The 12,567-nt window shown below is 34.2% G+C and overlaps 1 protein-coding gene across 2 annotated transcripts; it reads left to right on the plus strand.

Annotated features, from left to right (window-relative positions):
* Window positions 1-1,465: 1,465 nt before the first annotated feature.
* LOC111622147 lies at window positions 1,466-10,813 on the plus strand. 2 transcript variants are annotated; one of them, XM_023364481.1, is made up of 3 exons: window positions 1,466-1,610; window positions 7,722-9,614; window positions 9,975-10,813. In XM_023364481.1, exons 1-3 carry the CDS (start codon window positions 1,520-1,522, stop codon window positions 10,019-10,021), a joined length of 2,031 nt encoding a protein of 676 aa, XP_023220249.1. In that variant the 5' UTR covers window positions 1,466-1,519; the 3' UTR covers window positions 10,022-10,813. The 2 variants fall into 2 exon arrangements, with proteins under 2 accessions (XP_023220249.1, XP_023220250.1); XM_023364482.1 differs by having other exon boundaries at window positions 7,722-9,483; window positions 9,844-10,813.
* The last annotated feature ends 1,754 nt before the right edge of the window (window positions 10,814-12,567 follow it).

Here is a 12,567-nt window from a genome sequence, read left to right on the forward strand (position 1 = left end):
AGTTGAGGTACCGCTGTGTTTAAAAGAAGAAACCAAGTTATATTGTTTAGGAGCCCCTAGTTAGTGTAAGCCCACCAGTGGCCGAGCGGTCTTTGTACCCTAAACACTGGAAGTTCGGTAGTGGGTTCGCGCCGCGATCGAACAGTCTGACTACTGCTTGAAGTTTTTCGGGTTTTCTCCTTGCCGATAACGACTAGATAGGAGACCAGTTCCCCATAAAAGTCCTCCCGGAAGGCATTCTTTCCCCTCACATAACATCGCGCCCCAGAGAAGGCAACGAGAAACCACTCTGGGTACTAACCTCTCCTAGTAACACTTTGGCGTATTATTAACTACTTCCTAATCTGCGCCGGGTGTCGCTGACGTCAGAAATCTGATATGGCATCGAGAAGTTAGTGTAAAGATGCTGACAAGCTACTGTAAATAAGTCATATACCTTCCATCAAAGTAACACGATTTTGTTCTTTAGTTAGTGCCATGCTTCACCCATACATTTATCATAAGATGGACTAAATACAAATGATAATTAATTGCTGTAAGAAGATCAGGAGGAAAAAAAAGATGCTAGAAATTATAAAAATTTTTAACATTTCCCACTGTGGAAATTTATAGCTCAACAATGCTCGATTACACCATAAACTATTTTTGTTATTATACTCCATAAACTTTTTGTTGGACTAAAATCTGGAACCCTAGAAAGGCATTCTAATACAGCAGAGCGTCGATTATTCGAATCAATTGGGGACTGGGGTTGTTCGAAAGATCGATGTTTCGGATAACCGACTATGTACGAAAAAATATATTAATTTATTCCATCTTGACATTTTTCTCTGTTGTGTGTCGCGTTGAATTTTCGTCGATGTTAAGCCTAACAAAGACTATNCATCTTAGCTGCTATGAGTTGAAACCCTTCCAGTGTAGTAACATAACTTTGAACATAAGAATTTCCGGTTCTATCGAAGTTAAAATGACGTAATTTTAAACACAGAAAACAGTTGAACAAATATACTATCAATAATTATACTACAGACACTTTCTCATCCAACACTGTTAACACAGACATAGATTAAGTTAATACGCTCTGCTACAGAATGCGTGGAAGAAAATAGAGAGGTTGAGGCGCACGTTTTAAACGTGTAAACGTGTACGTGTGACGTTCGGCGCCGCTTTCCCGTCAGCCTAAAAGTTTGACAATGGTGTTTGGATAGTCGGTAGAATCACGCTCGACATTCCAAACACCATCGTCAAACTTTTAGGCTTACGGGAAAGCGGCGCCGAACGTCACACGTACACGTTTACACGTTTAAAACGTGCGCCTCAACCTCTCTAATATTACTAACTCGGTGACTCCATGTTGCAATACGCGACTGCTTATTTTCAATACTTAAGGAGAATTATTAAATTTTTCTGTTAAATTCTACTGTGTGCATTTCACTACAATATGAACAAATTTATTCAGAATTTATTATTTTTTGTATTATTTCAGATTAGAACCTGTTTTAAAACGAGTATTATCGTCATGTCTACCTTCAATATCACAATGCAAGAGTGTAGTGATATAAAAATGGGAGATACGAGTAAAACTGTAATTGTTGATAACACCGAAAAAGGTAATAATTGTGTATTATATTGATTATGTTATACAATACTTTATAAAATAATGTATATTATTGTGAGTAAAACATAAAAAGACAATGTGTATGTTTAGAATTTCCTATTAAATTAACATGTTTCTTGAAACACTTAGAAACATTGAAGTTTAAACATGAAGAGATAAGGAACTTCGTAAACTCTTCTTTTTCTTACTTCAACAAAAGTAAAAACGTAGATAATTTATGTTTTCCCAGATGTTACTAACGTTTAAATTAGGGGAACATGGGCAAGATGGGGCCATGGGGTAAGAGAGTGACGTCTGTTTATTCATGGTTAACGTGCTTTCATCTATCTGTTATTTGGGATCTAAATGTCAACTTCAAAAGGGATCATGGGATGAGAGAACGTCCGAATCGCTCTCTTTGTTTGGAATTAAGAACGTTTTCCATGTTTGATCAATATTTCATCTAATTTTATGCCTCCTGCAAAGTTTCTACAAAGATAGTATTATTGTGAACTTTTATATTACCTTACTTTATAACTTTTATATTAACTTTTATATTATATTTAATATTGGGGATGAATTAGTGTGTTGTCCTTCTCGTAGCACCATTATCGCACTCTTCCTGCCAGAGAGATAAGGCTTGGTTAAAAGCCCCGAAACACAGTTGTGAACAAAAGTATGTGTACAGGAGACTTAATAAAAAAAGTCTGTTTTCTTTACGAACTTTTGCTCAATTTCACGTTAATACTTAACACCAGTTTAGATGACGATATTATGGTATTCGAAGTAACCTTTAGAATTGTAATTGTTTAGTTTTGAAATAAGTTGACGTATGTTTGCAGTCAGTATGAAAAGTGCACGTTGGGAAAAATGGGGAACGCTGTCTTGTTCCAGGTTGACCGTAAATACGGCCAATGAATCCAAAAGTATTTTCTGAGGCAGTCTTCATTGCTGCAGAGACGACAAATAGGCCCCTTCAGCTGCAGGACACACCAGGACACTCGTTTTGGGACAACCAAAACCATAAAAGTGGAGGTATGCCTAACCTGAGTGCAGAAACGGTCACTGATTACACCATTACAAGTATGCCCACTCATTCAGTTTTTACTCAAGTCTCTTCCATGGAAATAATGTCAATTTTACATGTTTAAACCAAGAAAAAATTCGAAAATAGCAGAAGAAGAGGAAAAACAGCAATCCTAACAGATATACTGTACAAGCAGTAGCTGATGGAACAAAATAACAAACAATATTTACATATGGAAGTTTAGAAGGCATTACTCAACGGCATCTCCTTTAAAGGGGATGAAAACAAGTGAGAAAATGTTAGATGGAAGGAAAAGCCATTTGCGGTAGAAGCCAAAGGAAATGAAAATGTGAAAGAGAATTGAGAAGGGGTAGAGGAGGTCACCAACCGCACCGGGACTTTATTAAACAGAAAATGTTACAATAAATGTAAATAAATTGGTAACACAAGTACAGTAAATGGTTACACGGGTACAAAAAAAGCACTTATACAGTGAATATACAGTGCAACTATAGTATGACAATAAGTGATAAACAATACATACAAGAACAAGCATGTATGTGCGTTAACAGTAATGAAAGAAGCCTATGCCTGGGCAGGTGTGGAGCAAGATATGGATGATTAAACTGTAACACAGTGGCAAACGCAGAGAAAAAAATGGACAGAGAAAAACAGAATTACAACAGATAGTTGCTGTAAAGTACAAGTTGATGCCGAACGTTGATACAAATAATAAACAGAACAAACAGTAATGTGTGGTATTATACTAAAAAAAACGGTATATGAGATCTACGCGATAATAATACAAACAGAGAATCCCGAACATTAATTTTGCTGATATCCGTGACAGAAAAATAATCGTGGAAACAAAGCAAAAAGAGCGGAGTTACCCAAGTTACACAACAAAGATGCGACGTAGGAGTACCTGAATAGCTATTTAGTATACAACCAGTAACCAAGTGACAGATTTTACGTACAAAGTAATCTACCGGATGAAGAGCAACTGACACAGGTTGAACAACTTACTGTTAAACGAAGATCATTACAAGGGGAACTCAATCGTCAATGATGCTGGACATAAGGTGGGTTGAGGGCTGCCATCGTATTCAGGAAGGTATTAACTGTATTGAAAATGTCATGGTCCTGCAAAAGTTTGTTGTGAGGGCATGGCAAACTATAGTTACATTTGAGGATGTTGCCCATCAGTGTGATCCTCTGCTCCGCGTAGAGCTTGCAGTCTCAGAGAAGATTGTTGGTGTCCTGTGGAGAGGTGTTATTGCACGAACAGGAGTCAATTGTCTTCAGGTGAAAGCTCTTCAGATACACGTTGAAGTTGCCGTGCCCACAGATTAATTGGTTTACACGATAGTTTGGAGTGAAGAATTTCCACGTAAGTCTTTCACTAATATTGGGGATGAATTGGTGTGTTGTCCTTCTGGTAGCACTGTTGTCCCACTCTTCCTGCCAGAGAGATATGGCCTGGTTAAAAGGCCCATAGTCTGATTTTCGAAATAGGTATCTTACTGTAGTCGTAACCTAACGTGGAGCTGGCGGTGTGCATTGCCAGCTGAACAACGACCTCGTTGCCAGAAACACCAGAATGGTCACGAACCCATTTGAAGTAAATAGTGCGGTGATGAGTGTTGATGGAAAGCAGACACTGAATTTTGACGACGTTCTTGCCCTTTTTGAATGGAGTATAGATGGAATGGAAGGCAGTCAAACTGTCCGTGTAAACACAAATGTTCAACTGCTGAGGGAACAATTCCTCGTGCACGTGCTCCATGGCTTTAGTGATTGCAAAGATCACAGCCTACGGAACCGAGCAGTGGGGCCCCAGCTTATAAGCACACCTATGAGTAGGATTATTTCTGTAATTGTAAAGGACAAAAGCCGCCCCAACACCATCGCTATGCAGTGAGATGTCGGTGTATATGGAAATGTCAATATTCTCAACTTGAGAGGAACGGACTTGGAGCCATGGGTACTCCTGACTATTGCTAAGTTCGTAGGATTTACTTTCTGTCGTTACTTTCTGTTCTTTAAGTGTTCTTTAGTTTGTTGGTCAAGAATAGAAAGGAAGTTTTTGCAGCTGTTGCAGGAGCTTGTTCAGTCTTTGCGGGTGTGCCACAGCCACATAGCCATCCTCACCTTAATGTGCTCCGACATGAAACCAGCAATCACCAGCAAGGCCAAAGTTGGAGCTGTGCTAGGCCCTACAGATACGCAGGGTGGCGATCCGTTGAGCTTTTAGGAGTTTTCGCTGTATATACACTTTTTTCTGTTCTGAAGCCTAGATTGGGGAAGTGTATGAAAAGATCGGCTCGCCAAATAGATATGGCGAGCCGCCTTGTAGCCAACACCCAGGTGTTTTAACAATGCTCAAGAGAGCGTTTGAAACTCGAGTAGCCTTTGCACTAACCGATTCAATATGTCTAGTCCACTGGAGTTGTTGCTCAAGGACAACACCAAGGTAGGTAAATTCAGTCACTTTTGGTATGCGGTTTTCACTAATCAGTATCATTGGGCCTTTTTGTACAGGAGTGTTTTTGGAGAAAATAATGTAAAGACATCTGCTATAGTTTATCGAGAGCTTTACACGCTTGCTCCAGTTTGAGACTTTGTTGAGAATATCATTACCAAGGAGTGGAAGATTATTACTGTTTTTGTTTGATACTAAGATAACAGTGTTGAACAGTGTCACTTGCATAACCCTGTATGAGGGTGTCGTTAAAACCATTAAGGGAGGTCAGGAAATCATTGTGGACGATTGTACACAGACCGGGACCCGCAATGTAACCCTGAAGACAACCCTTTGTTATGTGGTGAACATGGTGGTAAGTGGTGGTGTACATGCCTGCCTGACGGTTTTCTAGGAAGCTGCTACACATCAGGAAAAGGTTCCTTGGGCATAAAAACAAACAACACCAGTTTCGGCACCTCCAGGAAAACGGTCTTTGTTTACCGAAAGAAATTCCGCAAAATCAAAAGTTACAGGCATCAGCAAGGGAAGGCCAAGCAAGAAACAAAACACAAATGACACAGAATGCCTCTATTTTGGAGGGTTATACTATGTATTTACAGAGAGTTGGGCTATTGTAATGTAGCCATTGTGATGTAGCCATATGATAAATGTAGCCATTGTGATAAATGGGCACACTGTTCTTGTACCAATATTGAAGAAAACGACAGTTTAACCATTTGAATTTGTTATTTTTGTATAAAAAATAATATCCCCATCTTACCCCATGGTGCATTTATATGTAATTTTAAAATATTAAATTTTCTTGTTTTTATAAACGTTTCTCAAAAATTAAATTTTGTATTATGTATTATCAAATGCTGTAGTTGCTGAGAATATAAAAATTATCGTTTTCATCAAAGTGGTTATCATCTTATGAGTTTTCAAACCTTAATGTTCTCATCTTGCCCCACTTTCCCCTACATAAAAACAAATTGACAAGGGCTGCCGATAGACTTTTTTCGCACTCGAATTTAAAAAGAAAATTATGTATGAATCCATTCGTTGCGATATTTTGTTAAAAAACAAACTTTTGCAAAAAACTTATTTTTTAGATACGAGAAAAATAAATGCTAACAACGAATGAGAACGCTCATTCCTGTTTCTTTTTTCACTTATATGTTCATGTCGTAGTAATTTGGGCATAATAGTAGTAATTTTTCTAAATTTATAAATGTTTAGTTTATAAGGCCTTTAGATTTAAAGCACAGTATAGTTCAACACAAATAAATAGATTTTTTAAATATTTTTAATGTAAGTCTAGGTTATTGGGATCGGTTAAATGGAAATATCGTAAAACATACAGGAATGCAAAATTAAGGAAGGTCAAAATATGAACGATTAAAATACTTACAATATATTTTACACTTTAACAGCCGGGAAAGAAATAAACATATTTATTTTTTTAAATTTCTCTATTTGTTATGATAAAAATAATGTGAAATAGTCAGGGGGCAAAGGGGCTATCCCTGATGACCACTTACTCGGCACGGGCTGGCAAAGCCCGTTCTCGTTTTCTAGCTAGTAGGGCTTGAAAAATTGAGTGGATAGGTGTGAGTAAGTCGACATGCTTCCGAATGATTCTGAAAACAGGGTAACACAGGTTTTACAAATAACACATTTAATATACACTAAACCTTACCTCTAACCTGTATAATTACTCATAAATTACCTTATAAATTTGATAATAATTTTAAAAAAAATGAAGATAAATAGAATGATAAATTAACGTCTCTTTAAGACGTTTACTTTCAACTGATAATACATTGCATAATGGAAGAAGTCGTTTCGTAAGGAAACTATATAAATTCGTTTCAACCTATGAACTGAAAATTTCAGTAACTTCATTATTAAAACATAAACTATTTTTCGTTAATAAGCAGCTAGATTTCGTACATAAGTCTAGCTGCAAAAGAGTTATATACTTTTCTACATGTTAATTTGCCTATAAACGATGCTATTACATGATTGGTAAATTTCTCTTCTTGAATTATAATTTATGGATGATTTATGTTTATATTAATCTATTAAAATAGACAATAAAGTATCTGTAAGTAATTTAATTTGTTTTAAATATCAATGTAGGGTATAATTTTGTTACTTTTAAAATATGTTTTTATCAAAAGTTTGTTACAGAGTATTACTGCAAACCTGCAAAAGACAAGTCCAACGTAGACAAAAAGGAAAAAGAATCAATAAAATAAAAATATACAGGAAAAAATAATTAAGAGTTAGGATTGTCTTTATTCTGTTTTAGTTGAGGTACCGCTGTGTTTAAAAGAAGAAACCAAGTTATATTGTTTAGGAGCCCCTAGTTAGTGTAATGTTGCTGACAAGCTACTGTAAATAAGTCATATACCTTCCATCAAAGTAACACGATTTTGTTCTTTAGTTAGTGCCATGCTTCACCCATACTGGAATAAACGTGAATTTAACTCTTGTGGTATCAAACCTATCGTATAAGTTGTACATTAGTGAAGAATTTATTAAATATATGAAAAGTGATATTTTTTCTATCTCTGCATTTGTTTCTACTGTTAAACTCTAATGCATCTTTTGAATTAATTTCATTTCAGTTAAGTTAGAAATATGCCAAGAAAAGCTAATGAACAGATACAAGACTACTTACGCATATATGAGTTCCTCACTCTGGAAGGAGGGACACAATGACTTTCCAATTAAAGAATGTTTTGTTGACGTTAAACTCCAAAAAACAGATATGATAGGACGAAAAACGGGTGAAATTATACAAATACAAGAGATTTTCACCAATAGACCCAAGAAGCACCGAACAGTATTGATTACAGGCGATCCGGGATATGGGAAAACGACCATTTGTAAAAAAATCGCATACGATTGGGGGAGCGATGAAGATCGTCGAGGTTACTTAAGATATTTCGATGCTTTAGTTGTAATTGAATTACGTGAATTACGAGAGAAAAATCTTATTGATGCCGTACTAGAATGCATCGACAAGAATAAGGACGACAATTTTCAAACCAAGCTAAGAGAAGCCAAATGGAATTTTTTGGTTATTTTGGATGGATTTGACGAATTTCGCCATAACAAATGTGTTAAAGAATTCATAACAAACGACTCTTTCGAACTTTCTGAGAAAATGACAATTGTTGTTACTAGCCGTCCACACGTTACTGATGAAATAAGAAAAGAATTTGAATATGGATATTGCATCGAAGGATTCTCTCCCGAACAGAAAGAAACATACATTGATTTCATTGTTGGAAGAAACAAAGATAAAAGAGAGTATCTATTTAGTCTGATACGTAATGATAACTTCTGCTCCGAATTAGCAAAATGCCCATTGATGCTGCATATGTTATGCTGTCTTCCCGAAAGTAAATACGACCGCGATATAAAATCCAAAGCCGATCTGTTTGTCTTAATATTTCGTCTTCTGATAGAACGATACAAGAAAAAGAAGGGCACTGTTAAAAATTTGAATAGTGGAAAGTTTTTTGACGGAGAAGATTCTGTTATTAAATTAGGAGCACTTTACTACAAAAAAGAATTTCGGCAATCGAATACGGCTACCAGCTTGGAAGCACGAAGAATAACAAACGAAGATTTGAGAATTACTTTTCATAATGAAGACGAATACCAATTTATCGTTGGACTAGACGTATTCGTAAAACGTTCAGAAGAAAATAATGATCAATATTTTGAATTTATTCACAGATTGTTTGTGGAATTTGTAATATCTTTATACGTATTTCATTTCATAAATGCTGTTGCAATCCCTGAAGTATACGGTATTTTGTTTTTCATTTTTGGCTTGTTTGGAAATGATCCGTTTGCAGGGAGCATCGTAGACTTTCTGCAAACAAACCTGTTTCATCCCGTAACTTGGAGGAATTTTTACAATGAAGTTAAAAACGCAGGAAACAAAGAAATATTTGTTGAAAAAGCCAAATTAGTTTTTTATTACGATTGCTTAAACGAATTTTTCAAGTTCTCTAATATGCTTAGAGTCAATCAAATTTATTTTGTCATTCCAGACATTTTTGAGTACTACGAAGATATTAAGAAAGAATTGATTAAATTTGATAACGATCTGAAATATTCGCAACGTCTTGAAATACGTTTACTACTAGACAGAAGATATTCTAACGACACAGCCTCTTGTCGTTCGGATACATATATAATAATACAAAAACCTGTGCAATTTTTAAGAAATTTAATAAATTGTTACAGTTGGGATAAGCTCGGCTTATATTTTTATGGCATCATTCACAATTGGAATGCAGAATATTCTATTATAAGCGACAAAAATATTGACACTTTCAGAAGGGCAGAGGAAGATTTAACAGCAGAAATAAAGAAAGAATTCTCTCCTAGAAATGAAAAAGCCGTTGTATTACACAGTGTACGAAAAGTTGGTGGTGATATTAAATATTTAATATCCGAAGATCAGTTTAATTCTTTAGAAGCGCAAATTGCAATCGATCCACATAAAAAAGATTTAACATTGGGGATGAATTAGTGTGTTGTCCTTCTCGTAGCACCATTATCGCACTCTTCCTGCCAGAGAGATAAGGCTTGGTTAAAAGCCCCATAGTCTGATTTTCGAAATACTCGTAGCACCATTATCGCACTCTTCCTGCCAGAGAGATAAGGCTTGGTTAAAAGCCCCGAAACACAGTTGTGAACAAAAGTATGTGTACAGGAGACTTAATAAANGGAAGAATTCTCTCCTAGAAATGAAAAAGCCGTTGTATTACACAGTGTACGAAAAGTTGGTGGTGATATTAAATATTTAATATCCGAAGATCAGTTTAATTCTTTAGAAGCGCAAATTGCAATCGATCCACATAAAAAAGATTTAACTTCTGGCTTAGTTTCTCTAACTATGGATTGAAACAATAATCTTTTACTGTAATTCCTAATGAGAGTTCAGTTACAATTGTTTGGCTCACTTATTTCAATTAAAAATATATTTTAATTATAACAGAGGTTTGTTAATTTTTTACCTACTACGAGTTCATAAAGTCAAAATAGAAATACATGGTGGAAAAGAGAGTCGCTTAACTCCCTTGCTACAGATTTATGCAATATATGTAAAGTTAATACGCTTACGTTAGAAACACATTAGACACCAGGAAAACACAGTGAAGTGTGACACTCATACTGAATGCAACTGCACAACTGTAAATGGGATGTAGGTTATGTGACACGTCATATAAAGTCAGAATTTCACATAGGATTGATAAGTAAAAAATTCTATTCACCTATCTCGAACGGCTGCAGAGTTACACACGTTACATGATGTGCTCAATTTACTGTACAGTACATTACTTGGATACATTCTATATTATTTAACAGAGGTGTTAAGTAATTTTCTTTCCAACCCTGTATTATATCAAATCACTTGTTGAGTTCTCGTAAACACTTGGATGAAAAATTGTTACAGTGAAACAATTTTATATTTCCTATGTCTTTTATTTCATTATGTCACTCACGAATTATTATACAATAAATATGAATATTTCTTATTCAAATCAAATAAATATATATATTTTTTGAAATTAAGTAATGTTATATTTTGTTTTTAATGTAAAAGATTGCATGGTAAATGTGATGAAATTTTGCCTATTGAAATTCTAATGTAAACATTTCTTGTGTTGAAATAAAACGATTTCTTCTAACTTTATTATCATTAAGATTCTTTTACTTTCATATGTTAAATTAAAAATTTTTAAAGAAAATTAAATCAAAAGAATTTACTACACATAATTCAAGAGTGCACACAACTGTGCAAGTTGCCAATTTTTCCTGCTTTTTCCGCTGGATAAGAGTATTTTTCAATGCAAATATGAACAAAAGGGAAAGAAAGTGCTATAGGCATTGATTTAATTTTCGGTCTTTCACAGAGTAAGCATTAAGTATAAGATAAATAATCTAAAATGCGCCTATTGCTGCCAGCTAAATTTTCATAGCATCGGCTCAAAACTAATATTGTATACTGCTGTTATTCGTATTTTGTTTTAAAAATTAATTAGTTGAAATGATTGGTTACGATATCGAGTAAATTGTTATGAATAAAACATGACATTTTTTAATACAGTAGCCAAGCTAAATATTTACATAACTGTATTTAACACATCTAAAACCCAGTAAATTATATACTATTGCATATCTATTATTATATTATAAGGCAATGAAATTACATACGGAATTTTACTAAATTTTACAAATTCAATTTCATTTTAAACTTTTTAATTGTTTTCATTAAATTTCGAATTGAGTAGACTTTTCCACTGTTTACATATTAAGGTATTTTTTCCCGGGAATTATAAGTCAGACTAACTTTACAATAATTGTATCAATAATTTCAACTGCATTAATTTCTTTTACTGCACTTCATTCGTCTGACTTCGTTCGTCAACTTTTAAGAAACTAGATCTATGCGAGTAGACAAAAAAGATGGCCACAGTTGATAAGGTATCACAGTTAGTTTTATTTGTTGTTATTCCAGATAATACTTCTTGTATCTGTTGTTAGAAAGTTTTGTTTTTGATGTGAAGAGCAGATTGATGTAATTGAGGTGGATAAGGCAGGCATGGTTTGGCTGTAATTTGGCAAAGTTCTATTACTACACGGTCTGGGTACAAACGAGAGTAACACGTTATAAAATTGACGTGTTGTTTTACTCGATTTTCCAGTAGTCGAATCATCTCGAACATCATATTTATCTTTTCTCTCAAACATTTTAAATAAAATATGTAATTAATAAAAAAATCATTCCTGCAATACGCTTCTTGTCTAGTCTTGAATTCAACTATACTAGCACTATAACTGTTTTCCTATCAATAAGTCTAGAGAAAAAGCAATAGCCATTACAGTGCTAATCTAACTGAAGAAGATAATTATTTTTAAGAAAAGAATCGTCAGTCATAGTTCGATACTTTTTCCCATTTTAATATCCGTGCAATCGCTGTTTGCACTATTAAACATAAATGAATGTGAAACATAAATAAAGTATAAAATGAATAATTTCATAACTTATATTTACATAATTTAAAAATTAATTTTAAAATTGCGCAAAATTTGAAATAATTTCCATTAAAAATTGTCACTTATTTAAGTGTTAAAAAAATGAAAAAAACCACAAAACTTCATGTGGCACTTACACTGTGACACCTGGTAAAGAACACTGGCCTACATTATACCTGCTACTAATTCAACGCAAACGTTGCTTATGCTTACCAAATTTAAAAATAGTAAAAAACAATAAATCATATCTATAAAACAAACAACTTGTTATGAATTTATATATATGAAAAATAAAAAACAAAGAGGTTCGAACAAACAATAAATCATACATAAATAACGAAAAAACTTATATTGAATATAAATATATAAAAAATAAACAAAGAAAAATTTTCTAAAAAAGTGAAATAATAT

The sequence above is a fragment of the Centruroides sculpturatus genome, unplaced genomic scaffold, assembly GCF_000671375.1.
Source record: "Centruroides sculpturatus isolate CEXI.00-Female unplaced genomic scaffold, Cexi_2.0 scaffold140, whole genome shotgun sequence".
Classification (NCBI taxonomy): Eukaryota; Metazoa; Arthropoda; class Arachnida; order Scorpiones; family Buthidae; genus Centruroides; species Centruroides sculpturatus.

Coding starts and splice junctions, on each gene's coding strand:
- LOC111622147 (XM_023364481.1), top strand. CDS start 1,520: ATGTCTACCTTCAATATCACAATGCAAGAGTGTAGTGATATAAAAATG. Junction 1,611..7,721: donor TGTTGATAACACCGAAAAAG/GTAATAATTGTG, acceptor ATTTCATTTCAG/TTAAGTTAGAAATATGCCAA. Junction 9,615..9,974: donor GCAAATTGCAATCGATCCAC/ATAAAAAAGATT, acceptor CAATCGATCCAC/ATAAAAAAGATTTAACTTCT.